The sequence below is a fragment of the Stegostoma tigrinum genome, chromosome 20, assembly GCF_030684315.1.
Source record: "Stegostoma tigrinum isolate sSteTig4 chromosome 20, sSteTig4.hap1, whole genome shotgun sequence".
NCBI lineage: Eukaryota > Metazoa > Chordata > Chondrichthyes > Orectolobiformes > Stegostomatidae > Stegostoma > Stegostoma tigrinum.
The window spans coordinates 33,028,581-33,054,011 of NC_081373.1; the positions used below are offsets into that span (position 1 = coordinate 33,028,581).

The 25,431-nt window shown below is 39.6% G+C and overlaps 1 protein-coding gene across 2 annotated transcripts in view; it reads left to right on the forward strand.

The window, feature by feature from the left end:
• The window catches only part of dock1 (dedicator of cytokinesis 1), a 562,483-nt gene that overhangs the window by 495,866 nt on the left and 41,186 nt on the right, over window positions 1-25,431 (forward strand). For both annotated transcript variants that reach the window (XM_048551079.2, XM_048551080.2), the window contains exons 44-46: window positions 88-174; window positions 17,753-17,929; window positions 18,348-18,431. In XM_048551079.2, the coding sequence (XP_048407036.1) occupies window positions 88-174; window positions 17,753-17,929; window positions 18,348-18,431 (348 nt within the window). The remainder of the gene's footprint in view (window positions 1-87; window positions 175-17,752; window positions 17,930-18,347; window positions 18,432-25,431) is intronic.

Here is a 25,431-nt window from a genome sequence, read left to right on the forward strand (position 1 = left end):
TTTTGTGTACAAGGCTGGTGTAGTAAATGATTCTCAGTGGTTTTATTTTTCCAAAGTTGGGCTAATTGCTGTAAACTGTTTCCATAGAATATGTGGATTGAAAGGACCACATACGTGACTGCATACAAATTGCCTGGCATCCTGAGATGGTTTGAAGTGAAATCTGTCTCAACGGTAAGCATTATCTAGAGTGTCCTAAATCAACTACTTTCCAAATCCAGCATGCAGATAAAATTAATGTCATTTACCTGTTTAGGTTTCAGAAGTCATCCGGTCAATGACGACTAATGTGTTTGTGACATCCAAAGCAAACTGAAATCATGCTGGAAAACTTTACATAAAATTATACCATTTACAAATTTTTACTGAGTTATGATTAGTAAATGATCTAGAAAAAATGCTGATATCCAAACGAATTTAGCAGATTATTCAGTAAGAGGTACTGCAATTGTGCAGATTCCCCAAACTAATTTGTTGAATTGAAATGTTCCAGAACCACCTAAGACCACTCTGGAATTTAACTTTACTATAAGCAGTTCCTGCAATTTTTTTTAATATCACTATCAAATGTTTTAACAGTTTTACCTGCTTAATTATTTAATCTAACACATCACAATGATGTTTGCTTGCAAATTATTTTGACTAACTGATATGTTAATCACAAGGTAAGTTATATAATGCATTAATTCAGTTAAATTGAGGCAGACTTTTTGCCTCCCTGTCTAAGTGGCATTAACAAGCATTATCACCAGCTTGGTTCAAGGATCTGACCTGAGATCATGGGTTCTGCATTTCTGCAGTGGCAAGCATTATCACTGATATGTGTACCACAAACTAGGCCTTTACAGGAGGAGCTTGAAAAGAAAGGAAGGTGACGGTACTGAAATGTCAATACCTTCATTTTCCTCGCTAACCTATACACCTAGGCTTTCAGATAGGTAAATAGGTCCAGCTGCTGGGACACCACTTTTGTCCATTGTAACCACCACTGTACCATCCCTGTCTGTAAACAACCTGTTGTGTTTAGTCTATATGGAGATTAATGTTTACCCTCTAGACAGCCTGCTGCAAGCTACAGAGTGGACTAAAAACTCTTTGCAGGAAGTCATGCTATTGCCAAAAGACTAAGTTTGATAGTTTTTTTTGATGCACAAGGGAGTCAGTAGTCATGTGAACAGAGAGGAAGGTGAAATTGCAGCAAGAATTAGATCGGGCATGATGTTATTGATAGATAATAGCAAGCTAGAAGAGTTGTATCGCTTCACTATATGCCTGCATAGCTACTATTGTTCCAAGTACTGTGCCCCATAGGTGACTCCTGAAGGTCTGGTCAGCTTTCCTAAAACCTTGTGGAGCTGACCTCTTCAGTGATATTTTGACAAGACAGTGAAGGAGACACCTGGATCTGGAATGTTTTTCACTTTGTGCAGTGCAGCACAGCATGCAGCCTATGTCTGTTCACATTGCAGAGGCCTGATTATCTGGTTATGCACAACCTGATGTTTCTGTGGGGCAGTCTGAATGTAGAGTAACCTGGCATTGTTGTTTGCGTACAGGTAGATTCCGTAATACTCGTGCCCTTGCTGACCTGTTCCCTCTGGAACACATTCTCTTTGACTCTGACTATGTTAGTGTGAATTTAAAGTCCAAAGAAATTTGGGTGTCCACACCATAACATATTGTTGATGAAATTATTAGTAGAAAGCAAATGTTCCGCATGTAATGTCTAAAAATCAATCTTCACTGTGTTATGGTAATTCCAGTTAACAGAGACTTGTGACACTGCTGAAACCGTGAAGATGCATCAGCATGGTTAGGTCTGGTAAAGCTTTGACAGCATTAGGTTACTGTTATCTGGACATTAGATTTAGAAATAGGAGAGGATTAAGGAAAATGCTGAGATAATACCACAGAATAAAGAAATGTTGCAGATTGAGTATCCATCTATGTTTGAATAGATGGACTGTTGGAAACAAATGACGGCACTCCCATCCAGAAGGACAATGGAGGACAAAGCCTAAAGATGGGTGGCACAGTTAACTATATCAAAAGTTATAAATGTGTTGGTATGCCTGGGCGTGATAGTTTTCCAATACCACAGTCACAATAGGTTGTCATTTATGACTTAGCTAAGGACTATAGCAGAAGTCTGGGAGATGCAGGAACCTAGAATTGTGGGAAAGATGTGCATGGGTTTTTGAGGCAGAGCAAAGGGAGTTGGAGATTGTGTGTTAGTCTAGCAGGGCAGAGGTACCCAGAGTTTGTTTTTTGTGTGGACAGAGTGCTAACAGACTTAAAGGCATGAGGACAGTATCTGAGGAGCTGAAACTCTTAACATCATCGACTAAATTAAGGGCTAGAAAGGGAAGTTTGGCGAATGGTGACACATGGTTGAGGACACAGGAGGTTGGTCGTATGGGTAAAATGATCTTAATGAAGCTATGAGGGACATGGAGAAACTAGAGAAGTTAGTGGAGCATTAGGACAAGGCGAAGTTGAGTCTGAAGGCTAGGGGAAGGGAGTAGAAAGGTAACTGAAAGAATGGTCTCAATCAGTGACAAAGAAGTCAGAGCACTTTGTATTTGATGGGAATTTTTTTAAAAAGATAGTTTTTAAATGTAGAAGTGGTATCAAAGGGGTTGTGAGTGTTTATGCATATGTGAGTGAGAGAGACACTGAGCAGACTGATAACTACAGAAATTTCACACTGAATGGAGACTCAGATTTGTAAAGACAGCCCCACTGTAATAGGAACAACCGTTAATGTAAGATTGCAGTATTCACAGCAAAGAATATATCCACATTCAAGGTAAAGATGGGCATTTAAGACAATGCTGAAATGTCCATGTCAGGTTTCAATAAAGTAATTTAGATCTTTCATTTTACAAGAGATATATGGTTTAAGCTTAAAAAATGAAAGCAAGGTAAATTTCACTTCTGTTTTCTGAATGAAATAAATAGCAATACTTTGAACGTCAGCAGGAAGTTGAAATGTAATACAGTGAATATCCTTTAGTTTTGAGCCGGTACCTGTGAGATTTTTGTTTTCAGTACATTAATATGTGTTATTTCCTATGGCTAAGCAGCTCATATTGCTTTTCCTCTTTAAATTTACTGATGGAAAGCTTTGGAAACTATACTGACAAATTGTTGAAAAACATTTATGTTAAAATTATGCATAATTGAAATGAAAAATTATTAAAAAGGCAAAGAAGTGTATATGAAGAGAATTTTTTCTTTTGAGTTTAATAATATCGTGGACCTAAATCCTAGATATAGCAATAATTTTTATTTACGTCTTAAAGGTCTATATCTGATAATTTTGCATGGTGATTACAGTTTGAAGTGAAAATAAGAGTGAATCGCATCATTTAATGACAAAATGCCAGTAACTATTAATGGTATTATCAGTGCAAATGCACTTAAGGAAGAACAATTCGGGTTACTTCAACCCTTCATCCCATTCTTTCCTTTTGTTGATTTTTATTCTTGGAAATTATTTGTGTGACTTTATGCCATACGTGCATGATTAAGTACTAAAATTTCCTTTGTTTGAAATGATTATAACAGGCTTTTAATGTTGTCAGTGTTTTTTCTGTTTTACTCATTATTTCCTTTGGTGGATCTTATAAGGTAGTTTTACCAGCAAAAACGGTTATTCATGGAACAACACTGCCATTAAATGGCCAGATGATCCCACAAATCTTCATTCACATTTTAAAGAGAGTGGTACTAAGCAATCTCTAATATTGTTATTACTTTAATCAATATCTATGGCATTTAAAAGAAGAGATAACAAACTAATTTTCTTGAATTTAAAAACCAACTGCAGCACTATCTTTGCAGGAGGTGTTCATGCATTAGGTATTACATTGACATAATCTGCATGAAAGCATCATTTTGTTTTGTCTACCAGTCTTACATGCCATCTGTGAACACTTCAACAGAGTTTTGCATATCAGATACAAGACTTGCTATCATCGGGTTCTCAGTAACATTTGAAATTTGGCATATGGGAATCTGACCATCTGCCCTACCATAACAAATAAATTCTCTCATTCATAACTCAGATTATTTTGTTCATAGGCCCTTAACTATTATGCTTTTAAGTATATCTATAAATTATAAGATTATTAATTTAATTTAGCAGCAATTCTTTGATATTGTAAATGGAGGGCAAGATATGACAGACTTTTTTTAATGAGATAACATGGTGTAGAGCTGGATGAACACAGCAGGCCAAGCAGAGACCTTTTTTTAATACAGTAATGGGAATTATGCATTATTGGCAAGAGCATTCATTGCCCATCTGTATCTGCTGTTGAGGATATCCCAGTGTTCCAACTTTTACTGCTTGGCATTTATCATTAAAGCTATGCCTATGTTCCAAATAAATGGAGGCAGGCAATCCAGCCTGTTGGCCTTATTATTTGCTGCCTCTGTTTTCCCTTTGTAAACACATCCAACAGATAAGGACCCTGTATAAGTGACAGGTCTGCTAGGTCAGAAGGTTTCCTAGTACCACCTTTCCACCTCCTCAGTGTAAATCCAGTCTGTTATCATTATGCTGCTAATAGTTTAGTTTGGGATTACGGTCAGTGTGGACTGGCTGAACTGAAAGGCCTGTTTCAGTGCTTAATGACTCTTTGATTCTGTAACTACTACTTTGTATTGATCTTCAAAGTAAAGGATAAGCATAAATTCCCAGGGGAATATGGAAAACTAGAAACAAATTGAGGGAATGAATGAACTAGATTTAATGAGTTTTAAGAAGGGATTGATAGAGAAAATAAAACTAAAAGGAATAAAATACTATAAATTCCAGCAGTTGAGGATTTTTACCCAAGGTGTTAAAACAAAAGTGCATGAGAAAATTGCTGTGCCAATCATTGTGATTTTTCAGAACTTTTGATTCTGGAATTGCCACTTCTGTTGAAATAATGCATAATTTAAGAGGAGTAAGAGCAAAGTTATGGATCAATGGGTCTTACATCAATTATGGAAGAGCTGCTCGACATTATTATTAGGTACAGAATAAACAATCATCGGACAGTTATGAACTGATGAGATAAGCCAGCATGTCAATGGTTGCTACTGAACCAAGTGAAATTTTTAAACAAGCAAAACCAGCTTGGGTGTCTATCAGCATTATTTGCATGAATGTTATTTATTTGACTACCTGAAGGCATTGACAATGTTGCACATAACAGCCTTTTAACAAAAATAAGAATTCTTTGACTTGCTATCTATTGGCTTGGATTGGGAACAAAAACTGAAATTGCTGGAAAAACTCAGCAGGCCTGGCGGCATCTGTAGAGAGAAGTTAGACTTAACATTTCACATCCAATGACCCTTCCTCGGAACTGGTGCTAGCTAGAAAAAGGTTGTTCTTGTGTGCAAGATTGGATGGGGAGAGAGAGTAAGGAGTAAACAAAGAGAGGGAGAAGAATAGTTGGACAGACAAGAGTGGATAACGGTAAGCCGAAGGGAATTAATAGCTACTATGGGGATATGATTGTTTGGGCTAGCAACAGGTCTGTAGTGCTCATCATTCAACAGCTAGGTGTTCCTGCCACATCCTGAGATCCGCACTCAGTGCTATGCATCGTTGTATGCCCATTCCCAACTTCTCTGTCCAACAGTACTGCTTCACGCTGGCTCAGAGCTGCATTGTTCCCCAGTTCCAATTCACCCCCCAGCTCATATGATGTGTTAGCAAGAATCTTTTGTTCTTTGAATCATGAAGGAACACAAGATGCAGCAACTCAAAGATACACATGGCTCTCTACAACCTTCATCACCTCTGAGTCCATCCCCTCTCCCAGCACCACATCCTCTCATATGTTTACTACCCCTCTTGACCTTTGCTCTTCGCTGCTGAATGTACGGTACTCAGCAATGGCCTCGGTTTGTGCCTCTGTGTCCCCACCTTAATGAATTTCAAGCATGACATAATATTAAACTCTTCTTCAGTTACATTCACCTCCATGCCAGTTTCTTTGAACAAGGGTCCTCCCTCCATCCCACAGATCCCTTTGTCCATCTACAACACGCGCCCTTCTCCTGGATCTCTCCCTCTGGCTGTCTTCCTGCACTGTACCTGTTCGTTGAAAATTGTTGATATGACATTGGTCACCTCAATTTCTCTGCCCCCCTCACCCATTCCAAGCTATCTCCCCATGATCTGCACTCCATGCTGTCAGATCCAATCCTGACTTTGTGATTACTCATGCTGTTGGTGCTGTTGTTTTCTGGCAGACTGAACTGCCAGCTCTCAGATACCTCCTCCTATCTTGCTCTACACTGTGACCCTACTATGGAACATCAAGCCATTGCATCCATAACAATCACAATCCTCATTTTGTCTGGAAATCTCCTCCCCACCACGTACAGTCCACTACTACCTCCTTACCAAAATTTACAAACAGAACTGCCTGGGAAGACCCATTGTTTCTGCCAGCTCCTGCCCCACAGAACTCATCACTTCCTACCTTGACTTAGTTTTTTTTCATCCCTTGTCCAGTCTGTTTCCACTTACATCAGCAATTCCTCTGATGCTTTGCCCTCACTGTCAGAATTTCAAGTTTGCGGGCTCCAGCCACCTCCTCTTTACCACAGATCTTTACGCAGTCCCTTTACACATCCATCTCACATCAGGATGGCCTCCTTTTCTTCCTAGGGAAAAAAATGCCTGATCTGTCCGCATCCATCACCACCCTTATCCGCCCAGCCAAGCTCGTCCAGCTCTGAACAACTTCTTATTTAACTCCTCTCACTTTCTTAAGGTCAAAGGTGTGGCCATGGGTACCCACATGGGCCCCAGTTATGCCTGTCCCTTTGTGGAGTACATGGAACATTCCTTGTTCAGTTCTATTCCAGACCCCAGCCACAACTGTTCCGCCAGTACATCAATGGCATCATTGGTGGTGCTTCCCCCTCTCATCCGGAATTGGCAGTTTATCAACATCACTTCCAATTTCCACACAGCTCTCACCTTCACCTGGTCCATCTCTTGATTTCTTCATTCCCTTCCTCAACATCTCAGTTTCCATTTCTGGATATAGGTTGGCCATCAGTGTGCAATACAAACCAACAGGTAGATGCCTCGATTATGCATCTTCACATCTTGCTCCCTACAAAGACTGCTCCATTCTCCCAGTTCCTCTGTCTCTGTGCTTCTGTTCTAATGATGCCATCTTCGAAAAAGGGGCCTCAAAAATGTCCATTTTCTTCAACTGAGAATTTCCCTGCACTGTAGTTGACAGTGCTGTCAGGCTAGTCCAAGTCATCTCCTACACTTCAGTTTTCTCTCCACCGTTCCCCTTCCTTCCCACAAGACTGATAGAATCTTCACCTACCATCCCACCAGCATCCACATCCAGAGGATCATTAGCTGCCATTTCCGCCACCTCTTGCAGGATGCCACCACCAGGCACATATTCCCCTCTCCTCCCTTGTCAGCCTTCCACAAGGATCATTCTGTCTGGGACACCTTGGTCCATTCGTCCTCCCTCCCAAGAGCTACCCCACAACTTTACCCTACTACTGCAAAAGGTGTAATATCTGCCTTTGTCCTCTGTATCCAAGGGCCCAACAATACCTTCCTGGTGAAGCAGCACTGTACCTGAACATCCCTCAATCTAGGCCACTATATTTGCTGCTCACACTGTGGTCTCCTCTATGTTGGTGAAAAGAAGCATAGACTGGGTGACCACTCTGCAGAACACCTACGTTCTGTTGACAGAAAAGACCTGAACTTCCAGTTGCCTGTCACCTCAACACACCATCTTGTGCCCTGGCGAACATCTCTATCTTAGGCTTGCTGCAGTGTTACAGCAAAGCTCGGTGCAAGCAGGAAGAACAGCACTTCATTTTCTGGTTGAATTCAGAAGACTGCAGAGTTCCCAATGTCGGGTTCAACAATTTACTGGTTGAGGTACCTTCTCCCATGTCCTTACCACAACCCACACACACCAGGCCTTGTTATCACATGGTCTGCTGTTACACACTACCCATTGTTAGCCACTAATAGTCCCCACTGCTAGTTATTCATTCCCCTATATTGACCATTATCCATTCCTTTGTCCAAATTTTCTTCTCTCTGTCTGGCCTCTATCTTCACCTATTTTTTAATCCTTGCCCCCTATCTTCTACATAAAAGAAAACCTTTTCCTAGCTGTCATCAGTTCTGAGGCAGGGTTGCTGGATCCAAAATGTTAACTCTGATTTCTCTCCACAGATGCTAGCAGACCTGCTGACCTTGTCCAGTAATTTCTGTTATTGTTTTTGATTCCCGGCATCCGTAGTTCTTTCAGCTTAGATTCAGAATTGGTTAGGAAGTAAGAAACAAAGAATAGGGATAATAACTATGTACTTATATTGATAGAAGGTGACTAGAGGTGTCAGCCAAAACTCTACTGAGGCTGCAACTTTTCTCAATATTTATAATCTACTTCTACGAAGGAACGGAAAGAGAGCTAAATGCATACATTTGTCGACTAAAGTAAGTCAGTTATCAAAGCAAATAACGTAAGAGCAGGGTGTTGCAAAAAAGTCTTGATAGATTAAATGTCGAGCAAAACTGGTATATTGAACATAAGAAAATGTGAAGTCATCCACTTTGGCTAGATCAGGTAGATGAGAATATTTTCTAAATCACACAAGGTTTAGGAGCATTTGTTGAGCGGAGATTTGAGAGTTCACATTCAGAAATCACCGAAAGCTGGTGAACTGTTACAAAAGAAAACAAATTATTCAGACGGTTTGAGTCATAAATAAAGGGTTAAATAAAGGCTGGATAGGTTGGGAGTTTTTTCATTGGAGCATAGGAGGTTGAGAAATGATGTGATAGAAGATTATGAAATCATGAGGGGTATAGATAGCGTTTTTTAGATAGATGTCTTTTCCGTAGGATAGGGACTTCAAGAGTAGGGGGCGCATATTCTTAAGACGAGAGGAGAGAGATTGAAAAAAGACATGAGGGGCAAAATATTTTCAAGGAGAATGGTTCACACATGGAATGAACTTCCTGAGAAAGTGGTGGATTTGGGTACGATTGCAATATTTAAAACAATAAATACATGAATAGGAAATGTTTGGAGGGATATGGGCCAAAAACAGGCAGGTGGGACTAATTTAGTTTGGAATTAAGTTTGACATGGACTGGTTGGACCAAAGGATCTGTTTCCATGCTGTATGACTCAGTGACTATGAAATGTTGGCTTTTTTACCTCCAGAGGCCTGGAATGGGTGGCTGTTAGATTACAGTTAAGTAGCTCTTTGGTAACACCCTCAACTGGAAGATATGGGGAGGTGGCTCTGCTAATAAAGGATGAAATCAGAACAGTAGGGGAAAATAATCAGAAGTTCAAATTGTAGAATATTTTTGAATCACATATTGGGGGATACTTAAATTTTCTTTTGTTGGAGATAGTCATTGCCTAATACGTATGGAGTGCAAGTGTTTCTTGCCACTTTGGAGTCCAAGTTTCAATGTAGACTTGGTCTGTTCATGAATGCTGTCAGATTAAAACTTATATATCACCTAGACCTCATTAATCAAATATCTCACTTCCAAATATATTGAATAAAAGTCTCTTGAATATGTTGAACACTTCCCATACCTTAGCACCCACCTGTCTCAAAAGTCCACTTTCGATGAGTAGGTAAAAGTGCAAGAAGTTCAAGATTGAATTATTTTTCGCAAATGCTGCAAAAAAAATGGTGAAGGTTGGTGGAGAGCAAAAGGAAGCTAGAATTATGAACGGGCATGTGGAATATTGGTGCAAGGTGAGTTGTACGTACAAAAGATGAGTAGATGAGCTGTGAATGCCAACAACAAGACCATTACCGTTACCTCCTGTCTGACAAAGTGGGAGCTCTGTTTATGATCTGAATTTGTTGAGTACAGAATGTTCAGTATAGAAGTGCCTAATCAAAGGGGTGGAACATGTTTATGTCAGATAAGTGACAATTTACTATTTGGCATTTATTAACAAGGCTTTCATGTTCATTTAAGTGAGTTTCTTTTAAAGAATCACCTATCACTGTCTGCAAATATCAACTTGAGGCAATCATCCTGAAAGGATTCAATTAGATTATTTTCACTAGCTTACTATCCAAAATTGATTATGGTAGCAACCATCCATATCACTTCCAGATTTCAGAAAGTTGTGCTGTCTCCCTTCAGTTGTTTGAAGTTTTCTCTTCAGGATTTCATTCAGCATGACAAATAATGTTTCTGTCATCATCATCTTCCACTTCCCTGTTAAGAAATGAACGCAGAAGAAACAACTTGGTACACAGCTTTGCTGTCATTTTGATTGGATTTTTGTCAACTCTGTTGAGGAACACGCTAAACAAATTCTAAGTACCCCAATTAATATTCATGTTTTAACATGGTTTGCATCATGATTTATATAAACTGTCCTCCAACAGTGATCGCACACAACATTTGCAAAAACAAAGACTATTATATTTGTGGTTCGGTTATTTTCTTGTTTTAGCATTTTAGTTTGTGTTTGAATGAGAATCATGACCTCTGTACAGTAAGAACTATAAGTAGAATTTCAATAGTAGGGATTAGAATAGATCATTGTTTAAAGTTTGTTTTGCAAAAATTGAATATTTTTCAAGTAAAGATGAGGCAATGGTAAAGCATCTAAGATTTAGGAGTAGAAATGTAGCTCGGGTTGTGAATGTTGTGGTTGGTTGGCTCGCTGAGTTCATTCGTTGGTCTGCAGACATTTCATTGCCCTGCTGGGTAACAATATCACTACAGCCTCCAATGAAGCGTTGTGGTGTTTTCCACACTGGTGTCCATTGAGCTGGGTTACCTCACTTCCAGTTTTCCTTTGCAATGGTGTATATATATGGAGTCTAGCCCTGTGTGTTTATTGATAGCTTTCTTAGTGAAGAATCAGACTTCTAGGAATTTCCGTGCTTGTCTCTGCTTCGCCTTGACCCAGGATCCTGGTGTTGTTGCAACTGAACTAGTGGTTTTCCTTATCCACATGGATGGAGATGAGTGAGTATTGGTCGTGTCTTTTTGTTGCCAGTTAATGGTCATGTGGCTAATTTTCTTCCTGTCTGTCCAATGTAATGCTTGTCTCAGCCCTTGCAGGGAATCTTAAATATGACATTGGTCCTGTCCATTGTGGGTCAACCCTACACCAACTGCTAACCTGAATCAAAGACCTGCTACCCACTATGGACAGGACTAACGTCATATAAAAGATTCCCTGAAAGGACTGCGATAAACATTACACTGGACTGGCAGGAAGGAAATTAGCCACAAGAGTACACGAACATCAACTGGCCAAAAAAAAGACATGACCAATACTCACTCACTTATTTCCATCCACATGGATAAGGAAAACCACCAGTTCAGTTGGGACAAGCACAAGAATTCCTAGAAGCCTGGTTCTTCACTACGAAAGCCATCAATAAACACATAGAGCTAGACCCCACATACACTCCATTGCAACGGAGAACCGGAAGTGAGGTAGCCCAGATCAACGAACACCAGAGTTTAAATAACAGGCAGGAAAACACCACAGCACTTCATCGGAGGCTGCACTGATGATGTTGCCCAGCAGGGCAACGAAATGTCTACAGAACAACGAACCAGCTTGGCGAGCCAACCAACCATAATCACAAAGCATATTTGGGGACTGAATAAAAAGCTAAATCCTAGTAAAATACTTCAAGTGCTGCAAGTCTGAAATACAGAAGTAAATTTCAGCATTTCAGACAACTTCTGTGAGGAGAAAAACAACAAGATTTGTGTTAAAGGAGGCAAATGGATGAGAGAAGAACCCTGAGACACATAGTTAGTATCACCTAGAGGAGCAAGTGAGGTGATGACCCTGTGACAGACCTGTCAACATCACCTAGAGGAACCTGTGAAGAAAGGATCCCAATACACGCTGTCTGAGTCAGAGCTAGATTCATTGGAGCTGATGGCAATTGATTCTTGCTTTGCTACAGAGACAGCAGTTTGCTGTTGAGTGAGTCTCTGGTAAGGAGTTAAGGTCTTTTCTATTCTTATATTTTGATATAGATTACAAATTGTTGGTAAAGTTAATGACACATAAATAAAATAACAAAAATGAATTAATGATATTGAATAATTCATTAAGGATGGCAGTATAGGTGATGTGTCAAAACTACAGCTTGTGTAAGTTCCTGGATACATTGTGATTCAAGGCAACCTTATCTGAAGTAAGTGTTTGATGTTTGGGCAGCTTTGGCACAAAGTTTGAGCTGAAGGCTGAAGTACACTATAATGAATTAGGGAGAAGAAAAGTTATTGGATTCTTGTATGAGGAGACTTTCACACCATTTAGGGCAGAGTCTTTTGACTTTGTTTTTCTTTGGTCAGAGATAGGAGGATGTGACCATGAGTAAGGCAGAGAAGGGGATCCATAGGGCAGGAATGTAGTAGTAGTGGGTCGTATAAAGAGGGTAAGAGTGACACCATTCTGTACAGCAAATTGCAAGAGTCCAGGTGGCTGTGTTGCTTGTCCGGTACAAAGGTTTGGGACATCAGTTTAGGGTAGAAAAGGAACTTGAAGAGGTAAGAGAAAGATCCAGTCATTATGGCCCGCATAGGTATCAGGAACAAAGATAGAACTAAGAAAGAGGCTCTGCATAAAGAGTATGAGGAGCTAGGCACTCAATTAGAAATCAGAAGCAGACTATTACTTCAGTCATGTGCAAATTGGCATAGAGTGCACAAAACTAGAGAGATGCATACACGGCTGAAAGACAGGTGGGAGCAGTGAGTTTCAGTTTGTGGGCATTGTGTTTCCTGACATAACTGTAATGTGGAACAAAGTATACAAGTAGTAGTATTGGGCATTTGTGATAAAGGGATAACAATAATCATGGGTTATCTTAACCTACACATACAATAGAAAGATCAGATCAGCAATGGTCACCTGCATGCGAAGTTCATAGAATGTTTCTTACATGACAGTTCATAGATTCTCACAGCAGCACATTCTGGAAACTGACCAACTTATGTTACACAATTGCAAAGTTTAATATATGACCGAATTTATACGTGGCTTCTGAGTAAAGGCACCCCTAGATAGCAGTGAGCATAATAATTGAATTTTACTTCCATATCATGATCTAGAATACTACTTTCACCACTCACCACCACACTGATACCTTCCTTTATTAATAAGCTACACCACCTACTTTTCTGTTTTTGCCTGTTCATCAGGAATGTTGTGTACTCTTGAATTGAGTTCCTAGTCGTAGTGACCCAGTAACAATGTCTCCGTAATGCGAATTTTGAAAGCTTGAGCCTAACTTTCCATTGAGTGCAGGACCACCCCCCCCCCCCAATCATTGATGGGGATATGTGTGGACCCTGATTTTCTGGTGAGTTGCCTACGTTTCCACCACCGTTCACAGCTGGCTGTGGCAGGACTATAGAGCTTGGATCTGATTTATTAACTGATATTAAAGAAGGTTTTGCAGTTGATCTGTAGCTCGGGTTGTGGATGTTGAGGTTAGTTGGCTCACCGAGCTGTTTTGTTCGGCAAGCCAACAAACTTTAACAATGATATTGTAGAAGCATACTCAGAAAATTTCAGGGTGGTCAGAGGAGTCAGCTTGATTTTTGTCAAAAATCTATGATGTTTAACCAATTTACTGAGTTCTTTCACAAAAGTTTTATGGTGCAGACAGAGGGCGTTTGGCCCATTATGTTGCACCATCTCGTGAAATGAGCTTTACATGTTTTGTGATGCAGTGACACCAACATGAGTTCAAGTCCTGCACTGGCTGAGATTACCACGATGTTAGATTAGCTGCCTTTTCAGCATCTCCCTTTGCTTGAGGCATGTGACTTTCATGTTAAACTCATAAGCGGTCACACCTCTCTAATGGGAAAGCAACCCTGGGGACTAGTAGAACTATAGCAACGTTACTTTATCTTCGAGCGCCAATCTAATACTTTTTCTCCTGTGAAGGAGTAACATGCAGTGTGGATGCAGAGGATGTAAAGACATAGAGTACTTGGGTTTTTAGAGTATTGTACTCATATACTCGCCCCATGTTGTCTTGGGATAATCCCCTCAACCTTAGAAATCAGTCTAGTAAACCTTGTCCGAATTGCTTTTGACACATTTATATGATTTCTTAAATTAGAAGATGAAAAATGTCTGCAGTATTCTAGCTTAGATTTTTCAAAAGGAAACTAAAACAAGTACAGGATCAAATAATATCGAATAATATGTATAACATCAGTTAATAAATCACATAATATAGAAACTAAAACATGGACAGGATTAACTAATATAGATATTGAGTGAGAGAAGTGCAGGGAGTATCAATACTGGAACAGACTGAATGACCTCTTTCTGTACTGGATATTTTATGCCGTGTTACAAAGTTTATATCTACAATTCGACTACAGATTTAGTGACTAAGTTAGATTTTCATTGTCCATAGTGATTCTTATTTGAATTTTAATTAATAGCTCTCTGCAGTTGTGAAGAGAATCTCAATCGCACTAAAGCGGGCATTCAAAAATGCAATTCATGTAGATTTTAATTTTGCTTTTGTAACCAATGCCCTGAAACTTCCTCCATAGGTGCACTCCCAACGTTAGACACTTAATAAAAGTACCCACTGTCATTATCATTTTGGTAATGCCAGAAATGTTCAAGAGCTTCCCCATCTCAATAAAATGTGTACGAATCTTAAATGGGCATAGGTTAGCAAATCTCAGTACAAACAGTTGGACCCAAAAGGCACCAATCCTGTACCAGTACATTTTATCTTGGGATTCTGAAACTTAAGTTTGAACTAATTTAATCATCCTTCATGCATGTTAGGTGCAGCATGTTTAAAATCCTGCAATCAGCAAAGTTGTTGAATTATTAATGTTAGCTTATGCTTGTGCAATAAAAATATGCCAATAAAAATAGAAAACAGAAGGCCACAAGTGAGAATTAACTTTTAAAATGCTGAAAAATATTACCACTACATTGAGAAAAATTACTTTGAGCAATTTTTATCGCAGTGGAGAATAGTGTTTTGAGATACATACTAATAGACAAGTGGTAATCCTAACCCTAACCTACTCCGATTTGATAAGTGAAGGAAGCCAGTTTTGAGACATAGATTTGTTTCAACAGGAAATTTGATTAATTTATTTTGCATGCATTCTATTTCTTGGCATTCTGCAGTATTTTTTTCTTATCAGCAGAGTAAACAACCGGTCAAAATTCAAATACAGAAGACTTCAGGGGTGAAGGAAATTGGGGTGTTTTGTAGTGTTGTGCATAACTCACTCACTCCAAAATTGCACAATTTTTTAAGCCAGGTAGTTTATAATTGTCCAGGTTATGAATGTATGTAGTGTGTATGCAAAGAAATCTCAAAACCCACATGTTTCGTAAGGAATTCTTAAATGTGATGCTGGTATTGTCTGCATTTTAGCTAGAATTTGGAGCAGATAAATCATAATTAAAATTTCATAAGATTTTAGCCCATCAAATCTGCTCTCTCATTCAATAAGATTTTGGTCTGATTTTGGACTGGATTGCACTTTCCTTGTGTCCCCCACAACTCTCTTATCTCCCTTGTCAATAAAAAAATCTGTCTGACTCGGCCTTGCTTATATTCAATGGCACAACTTTCCACTGCTTTCTGAATAGGAAAATCCAAATATAAATGACCTTCTGAGAGGAAATGCTTCCTAATCTCCATCTTAAATGTGCGACCCCTTAATTTTGAAATATTTCCCAATATATAGTTCTGAGTAATGGTCACCAGTCCCGAAACGTTAACTCTGTTTTATCCTTCTCAGATGCTGCCAGACCTGCTGAGCTTTTCCAGCAACTTTGTTTTTGTCCCTCTATATATATATATTCCTGAAAAGAGGGTACATCCTTTCAATATCTACCCTGTCATGCATCCTTAGAATGTTTTATGTTAAATAGCTCACCTCTGATTCATAATTTCAATTGGTATTGGTCAATCTGTTCTGCATTTCCTCATTAGACAACACCATCATTCAGGAATCAGCCCAGTGAGTATTTTCTAAACTGCTTCCAATACAAATATATTGTTCCTCAGTTAAATGGTAAAACATATACACTACTCTCAAGAACAGAAAATGGTCCATTTATCCCAACTCTGTCTCTCCTGTTAGTTAGCCAATTCTCTTACATTGCTAACATGTCAACTTGTGGAGGAACTTCTTATGTGGCACCTTATGAGAGTTTTGTAAATCTGAATTCACTATATCTACTTGTTTCCCTTAATCTATCTTATTTGTTACATCCTTATACAGTATGTTTAAGGAATAATAGCATCAATGTTAAATTGGACTGCAGTGTCCAACATCTGCATGTACACTGTTACATCAAGAAATTGCAAAGGCGCTGGCTCTGTTGTCTGATGCCTTCTCAAGCTTCAATCCAAAACTATCTAGCCAAAGATTCAGCAATCAAAAGCATGAATAGTGTGAACTAGCAATGGTCATCCACTAGTTACGCATTTACGTGTAGAATAAAAATTTGGATGGGGTTAGCCCAAGAACAGGTGAATTTGTAACATCGAGCTAGTTTTAACTTCTACCAAACAAACAATTTCACTGATATTGAAACATAATGTTTATAAGTTTGCATGTGAAATTTCATTTTTTGATTCTATGTTTTTTCTTTTGTAATCTTCTTTTGCTTTTGTTTCTCAGTCCATTTTTCCTGCATTTTTATTTTACTTTCTTTGTATGATTTTACAATAAATTAATTATTCAATTACACACATCCTGATTTGGACTCTGCAGGCCACTATAGTATTTGCCACTCTGTTCTCTTACATCCTAATTTGATGTAGATAATAGGGCATTGCATTGGTCTCTGAATGATCATATTGCCCCTGAGAAGTTTATGAAAAGCTGTTAGCATAAAGAACATGATGGGTTATTAACTTGCAGTTGACTCCAAAATCTACGCCATTGTTCAGTGTGTTCAATATTTGTTGGTGTTGGCTATAATAATGACAGCATGCATGTTAAATATATTTACTGTATTAGTGAAGGTTGTAAAGCTGAGTCATAGTTGACTGACATCCAAGACTATAGATGGCAAGACTTTTTTCACCCATTTTATAGCTATGCATAAAACAATTTGTTCAATTTTATGTAGCTTACCAATGTAAGGAACCCTCAACTTGCAAATGCCTGACTTAAGAATGCTAGAATTTAAGGACATATCTCATACAGAGATATATTACTGTTAATTTTAAAGATCCAACAAACAAATATTTCTTCATACTTGTGAACCGCTATTTTATATTTTCTGCAACTTATTTATTCCCCCATTCCAAACTACGTACAAATTGACTTGAAACAGACTGGCACAGAGCCAGGTCATAACCCAGGGCATTGCCTGCATGTACTTGTAGCCACTAGTTTTAGACTGGTAAGTTCTAAGAAAAATCACAGGCAGGAACATAACCCTCTAGAATTTGTGTAATATAAAACAGCAAGATTCGCATTATTTATTTACTAAAATATTTCAGTCCACAGGATTATGAACCACATGAGTCCTGAATTTTCCTAGCCATTCTTAGATCATAAACCACGTATTGCTGTGAATTATTATTTGTGGAAATGATTAAAACAAAAGCAAAATATTTTGTCAGCTTGAATAAAACATTTCAATATCTAGTTTTGTGTAGAGAGGTGCTAGTTTGAACGCTATATTTTATGCCTGTATCCTTGCAGATTGAGATAAGCCCTTTGGAGAATGCTATTGAGACAATGCAGTTAACAAATGAGAAGATCACTAACATGGTTCAACAACACATGAATGACCCAAGTCTGCCCATTAACCCTCTGTCCATGCTGCTGAATGGAATCGTTGATCCTGCAGTGATGGGGGGTTTCACCAATTATGAAAAGGTTTGTTCATTGATTTTTTTTCCCCCTTTTGTGTTTAACAATACCAAAACAAACATATGAAACATTTTTAAAATTTCTGTACTTTTGAATAACAAGATTAATTCAACGATTATCCAAGCTAATATTGATTAATCATTTTTCACTGGTACTTTGTTATTTTTAGCAAAATTATGAATAAATTAATCCCAGTGTCGACAAATTTTCTCGACATTCAGTACTCTTTAGAAATACTTCATTTAGCGTTTAGTAAAATTTACGCGAAGTTTGATATCCCCATCCTCAACACCAGCTGCACCCTCACCACCATCAATCAATCATATACTTCCATTTGCTACAGAACCACACCTAGGCATGCTAGATCCATTATGGAAAAAAAACAACTTAAAAACGTGTTTCCAATGGTTTTTTTTCATGCTAGGCATTCTTCACGGAAAAATACATGCAAGAACACACTGAAGATCTTGAGAAGATTGAAAAGCTCAAGGACCTTATAGCTTGGCAGGTAAAATCTCAGTGATTTTAACATGAGATGTTGCTTGTCTCAAATAAATAAGCCAGCATCACCTGGGACAGAAAATGAGCATTGCAATTTTCCTGGTTAAAAAGGCTGTCTTCATTTTATAAGACAGTGGAAGCATCTGAAGATCATACGTTGCAGATCATGACATAGACATATGAGTAGATAATTCCACATGACACTACTTTTTCTCTGTCAATATTTTGTTTTTCCACATCTTAACCTGTAAATTCATTCATAGCCTGTTATTCTTGAATAACAGAAATGGAAGAAAAGGGGTATAAAATAAGCTGAATTTAAGCTAAACACCTTTTTTCTAGAGACTGAACCTATTTTGGAAAATAAACTAGTTACTTAAAACTGTCAAATAATTTTGGTATTTGTTGATTAAAAGAGATCTTGCCATCTGTCCAAATACATGCAATACATGTTTGTTTGTAGATATGTTTATTTATACATTAACATTATTAGTGTGATTCCATACTCTTCACTCATTTTTCATCATATGTCTCAGGTTCTGTGGAACATTTCAGTTCTTATCAATAATTGCACTTTCCCAATGGCAATGCAATAAGTGTATATTTAACAATATGTAGCTGTAAATGAAGAATGAGTACATGGCAACAAAAACATAAATTGCTGGAAAATTTTAACAGATTTGGCAGCATCTGTGGAGAGAAAACAGTTAACATTTCAGGTCCAGTGACCCTTCTTCAGAACTGATGGCAGCTAGGAAAATGTTGGTACTTAGGCAAAAGATGGGGAGTGGGAAAGAATAGTCGATAGGTAGAGATTGGTCCCAAAGAGAGAGAAAAACAGTTGGCTAGACAAAGGAGTGGGTAATGGTTAGCCTGGGAGAGTGAATAGCTGCTAATGAGGGCTATTTGCGGCTGACAATGGGTTGTGTGTGGTAGCAGCCCATATATTGACAAGGCCTGGTGTGTGGGGATTAGAATGAGAACGTGGGAGAAAGTGTTCAAGCCCTAAAATTGTTAAACTCTATACTGAGCCTAGAAGCCTGCAGTGTTCCCAAATGGAAAATTAAGTGTTGTTCTTCCAGATTGCACTGAGCTTCACTGGAGCACTGCAGCAAGCTTGAGCCAGATGTTTTCCAGGGAACACAGATGTGTTGAAGTGGCAGTCAAAAGAGGTCACCCAGTCTGCACATGGTTTCCCCAGTGTAGAGGACACCATGTTGTGAGCAGCGAATACAGTAGACTAGATTGAGTGAAGTACAGCTAAAGTACTACTTCACCTGGAATGTGTGCTTGAGGCCTTGGATACTGAGGACGGAGGAAGTAAATGGACAAGTGCTGCATCTGCAATTGTAAGGGAAGGCGCTGTGGAGAAGTGTTTTGAGTGAAGGCTGAGTGAACCAAGGTGTCCCAGAAGAAGGGGTCCTGGCGAAAGGCTGACAAGGGAGGGGACGGAAATATGTGTCAGGTGGTAGCATCTCATCAGAGGTGGCAGAAATGGTGGCCAATGATGCTATGGATTTGGATGCGGGTGGGATGGTTTTGGGGGAGCAAGAGGGACTCTATCGCTGTTGTGGGAGGAAAGAGAGGGACGAGAGGATTGAAATGTGAGATAGACTGGACACAGCTGAGGGCCCTGTCAACCACGATGCTGGGGAATCCTCAGTTAAAGAAGAAGGTGCACATTTCAGAGGCTCCCCTTGTTGAAGTTTGCAACTTCTAAACAGATGCAACAGGGACAGAAAAGCTGGGAAAAATGGAATAGAGTCTTTACAGGAAGCAGGTGTGACGATATGTAGTCAAGTTTACTGTGGGAGTGTGGGTTTGTAGTGGATATTAGAGGCCAGCCTATTTTCAAAAATATGAACAGAAATATTGAGGAATAGAAGGGAGGGGTCAGAGATGGACCAGGTTAAGGTGGAAGCAAGGTGGAAATTGGAAGCCAGATAGATAAACTCTTCTAATTTCTCAGAGAGGGAATCGATTATGTCATCTGATGTCATCGATATACCAGAGAAAGAGTTGCAGGTGGGAACCGGTGTAGGACTGGAACAAGGAATGTCCCACGTACCCCACAAAGAGACAGCTGTAACTGGGGCCCGCATGGGTACCCATGGCTACACCTTTCACTGGAAGAACATGAGAGGAGTTAAAGGAGAAGTTGCTCAGAGTGAGGATGAGTTCATGGTTTCACATCCATGGTAAAGAGGAGGCGCTGGAGCCTATAAACTACAAATTCTAAAACTGACATAATATGTCAGAGGAATCACATGGGAATGTAATTAGGGAGGGACTGGACAAGGGGAGAAAAAATCAAATTGAAGTAGGAAGAGGTGAGTTCTGTGGCGCAGGCAGAAACAATGCGTCTGCCTGTGCAGTTCTGTTTGTGGATTTTGGAAAGGAGGTAGAAGCAGGCTGTGCGTGGTTCGAGGACTATGTGCTTGGAGGCAGTGGGATGAGATCACTAGGCGAAATGAGGTTTGTGACCCTTGCGGACACCGTAGGCTGGTGTTCCGTGGTGCGGTTATGGTCGTGGCCATTCTCCTTATGAGTAAATATTTTATCACTGCTCAGTAGACCATCATGTTAAGTTCTATCCCATGTTTATAATCAACTCTGAAGATATTTGGTCTATTCCAGCTGCTTTTCCATTTTTTTATCTCACTTATTGCTACTCTTATCTAAGTCACTAATATTTTTGTATAGGCCAATGAATTCAATATCAACGTATGGCAGCATCTGTGAAGGGGAAAACAGAGTTAACGTTTCAGGTCTGATGACCCTTCCTCAGACCTGAGCATTCACTCACAACACTTCTCCACAGCGCCTTCCCTTGCAATTGCAGATGTAGCACTTGTCCATTTATTTCCTCCCTCAGATCTAAGGAAGGGTCACTAGACCTAAAATGTTAACTTTGTTTTCTCCGTCACAGATGCTACCAGACCTGCTGAGCTTTTCCAGCAACTTTGTTTTTGTTCCTGATTTATAGCACCCGCAGTTCAATTTTGGTTTTTAATTCAACATCAACATTGCTTTCTTCTAATGCTGTCTTCCCATATTTTTACTTTTATGCATGTAGCTTTTCAATATGCTGCTTCCACTTTTATCCTTTTTTGTTAGGGTTTGTAAATTGAAAACCTTCCTAACACACACTTCTTGCTGTTTTCTACTTTTTGTACTGAATTCCCTTAATCTCCTTTCTTTGTTGGATATGTTTACTCTTCCTAGCCAATCCAACCTTCAAGTGTAAAATGCTGGTCTTTAAAGGCATTATTCTCGTTCCTTTTCCCTTGTTAACTCATTAGTCGAGTGTTTATTTTTCAATATGCCTTTGCCAGTATTACTATTCTTCCATTTTTCTCTACCCTTCCGTTCTTTGCAATATTGCTGTACTGACCAATGGTTCCTTGTTTTTTTTCTGAAATGCTCACCTCTTTCATTGATATGTTCTTTAATCTTTATTTATTCTTCATTCATGCTGATGATATCCTTTTCTAACTACTGCTTTGTTTTCTTCACTTACAAATTCTTCGTTTGCTTTTTTCAGTCTGTTGGGTGCCACCATTTTCTGCAGATTCGTTGACAGAATATTTCAACTTTCACGTTTCCATTTTGACTGAAGAAGGTCCTTGACTAGTATCACTACTGAAATAGAAGGACTTAAAGTTAGAATAGCCTTCTGGAATTATTGCAGAGACCCATAAAGCAGTTCAGTCAAATTAATCAACTGTGCCAAAAAAGAAAAATACATGTTTAATGTCTGGAAGAGAAGATCCACTAAGTGTTAGAAGATTTGAGGGTATTTGAAAGCATGGGTAGGGATTGTACCATTAACAGTATCAATGTTGGACAGCCTGTGGAGAGTAGTGTTCTTAACAGACCTTGTCTGGCCGACCTGGACAATGAAATTTACAGCATAGCAATGGCTTATTTTGCCCACCAAATCTATACAAGTCTTTATGCTCCATGCAAGTATTGCCCCTGCTTCACTTTATCTTACCCTATCAATATTTTCCTCAGTTTAGATTCACCTTAAATACACTTACACAATTTGTCTTAACTCCTGCATTCTCAGAAAAACACAGTTTCTTTTGAACCTAGTATTGGGGAATGAGCCTGGCTAGGTGGTCGATGTAGTAGTGGAGAAACTCAGGAACAGTGATCACAATTCAGTAAGCTTTAAGGTACCAATGGATAAAGATAGGTATAGTTGTCAGGTGAAGGTGCTCAATTGGTGGAAAGCTAATTACAACAATATTAGGCAGGAACTGAAGAATGTAGATTGGAGGCAGATGTTTGAGGACAAATCAACGTCTGGTATGTGGGAGGCTTTCAAGTGTAAGTTACTGGGGAACTCAGGACTGGCGCATTTCAATAATGATGAAGGATAAGTATGGAAAGTTTAGGGAACCTTGGATAACGAGAGATATTGAAAGCCTAATCCAAAAAAGGAAGCATTTATCAAGGCTAGGAGGCTGGGAACTCATGAAGCAAGGGTGGAATACAAGGAATGCCAGAAGAAACTTAAGCAAGGAGTCAAGAGGGCTAAAAGGGGTCATTAAAAAGTCATTGGCCAACAGGATTAAGGAAATTCCCTAGGCTTTTTATACATATATAAAGAGCAAGAGGATTGGCCCACTCAAGAACAGGGAAGGGAATTTATGTGTGGAGCCAGATGAAATAGTTGAGGTATTAAATAAGTACTTTGCATCAGAATTCACCATAGAGGAGGATTTGGTGGTGGTTGAGTCTGGGGAAGGTTGCGTGCATAGTTTGGGTCATGTTGAGATCAAAAGGGAGGACGTATTGGGGGTCTTTAAAAACATTAAGGTAGACAAGTTCCCAGGACCTGATGGGATATACTCCAGAATACTGATAGAGGCACGGGAAGAAATCACTGGGGTCTTGAGGGAAACCTTTGCATCCTCATTGGCTACAGGGGCAGTCCCAGAGGATTGGAGAATAGCCTGTGTTGTACCTTTGTTTAAGAAGGGTGGCAAGGCTAATCCAGTTAATTACATGCCATTGAGCCTGATGTCAGTGGTGGGGAAATTATTGGAGAGGATTCTTTGGGACGGGATTTACTCCCACCTGGAAATCAGTGGCCGCATTAGCGAGAGGCAATATGGTTTTGTGAAGGGAAGGTCATGTCTCACTAACTTGGTTGAGTTTTTTGAGGAAGTGACAAAGATGGCCAATGAAGATAGGCTAGTGGCTGTTGTCTACATGAACTTCAGTAAGGCCTTTGACAAGGTTTCTCGTGGCAGGCTGATACAGAAGGTAAAGTCGGGTCAGAGGTGAGGTTGCAAGATGGCTAAAAGTCTGGCTTGGTCATAAAAGACAGATTGTAGCAGTGGAAAGGTGCTTTTCTGAATGGAGGGCTGTGACTAATGGCGTTCCTCAAGGATCAGTGTTGGGACGTTTGCTGTTTGTATTGTGTATAAATGATTGGGAGGAGAACATAACTGGTCTGATTAGTAAGTTTGCCAATGACATAAAGGTTGGTGGAATTATGGATAGTGATGAAGATCGTCAAAGAATACAGCTGGATAGAGATCAGTGGGTGACTTGGGCAGCGAGGTGGCAGATGGAGTTTAATCCAGAAAAATGTGAAGTAATGCATTCTGGAAGGTCTAATCCAGACGTAAAATATGCAGTAGATGGCAGCACCCTTAAGAGTCCTGATAGGCAGAGGATCTGGGAGTACAGGCACAGAGGCCACTGAACGTGGCAATGCAGATGTAAAAGGTAGTCAACAAGGCATATGGCATGCTTACCTTCATCGGCTGGGGCATTGAGCTTAAAAATTGGCAGGTAATGTTGCAGCTTTATAGAACCTTAGTTAGGCCACATTTGGAATATTGTGTTCAATTCTGATCATCACACGACCAGAAGGATGTGGTGGCTTTGGGGAGGGTACAGAAAGGATTTACCAGGATGGTTCCTAGAATGGAGGGCATTAGCTATGAGGAGAGCTTGGAGAAACTTGTGTTGTTCTCACTGGCATGACGGAGGTGGAGGGGCGACCTGATAGAGGTCTACAGTATTATGAAGGGCATGGACAGACTGGACAGTTAGAAGTTTTTTTTTCCCAGGGTGGATGAGTCCGTTACCAGGGGCCATGAGTTTAAGTAGCAAGAGGCAAGGTTAGAAGGTGTACAAGGCAGGTTTTTTACACAGAGGGTGGTGGGCGGCTGGAACTCACTGACGGGGGAGTTATTGGAAGCAGATTCTATGGTTTTTGATCCCTGGAAGAGTAGGAGGTTTTAGTTATGATGAGCAGCATGTCAGTGCAGGCTTGGAGGGCCAAAGGGCCTGTTCCTAGACTGTATTTTTCTTTGTTCTTATTGGATTTATTATTGTTTGGGGATTTTCTAAAGTATGAGCAGAAAACACAATTATAAATTATAAAGAAAGTTTGGAATTGAAAATAGTTCATTCTCCTAGATACTAGGCTAATGGTATGTCAATTAATATTTACTAGAAGAACTGGGTGAATGTCTGGTCAGGGACATGATTAACATTCCAACAAAAAACACAAATGGATGTGACTGCGTGCAGTGCACAGGTTTTGTAAGCTAATAGAGCGTGGAAATGTTATCAGGCAAAAGAACGTTTTAGTGCTGACCACTTCTGGATGTTTGAGGGTGGTCTTTGCTACCACTGTTCTTGTGCTTTGGCTTTGGATTATGTTTGCAGCTTAAGTGCCAACCTGCATCTTGGAAAAGGACCCGATTAACTTTAGATGCGTGTCCTTGCTGTCTGCCATTTAACATTTGAAGTTATCCAATCTGTTGCGAGAAACTAGTGTACAGTCTGCGGGTACAGTTTAACTCCTGTTCCTTTCTGATTTCCACATGGTTAGGCGATGTTAAAGTTGAGGCCCAAGCTGTCGGAGCACTTTTGGGTCAAGCATAACCTGAATGCTGAAGCTACTGTGCTTTAATGCAAGAGGGTAATGACCGGCAAGATCATGATTTGCACCATCTCTATTGCATTGTTATTGCATG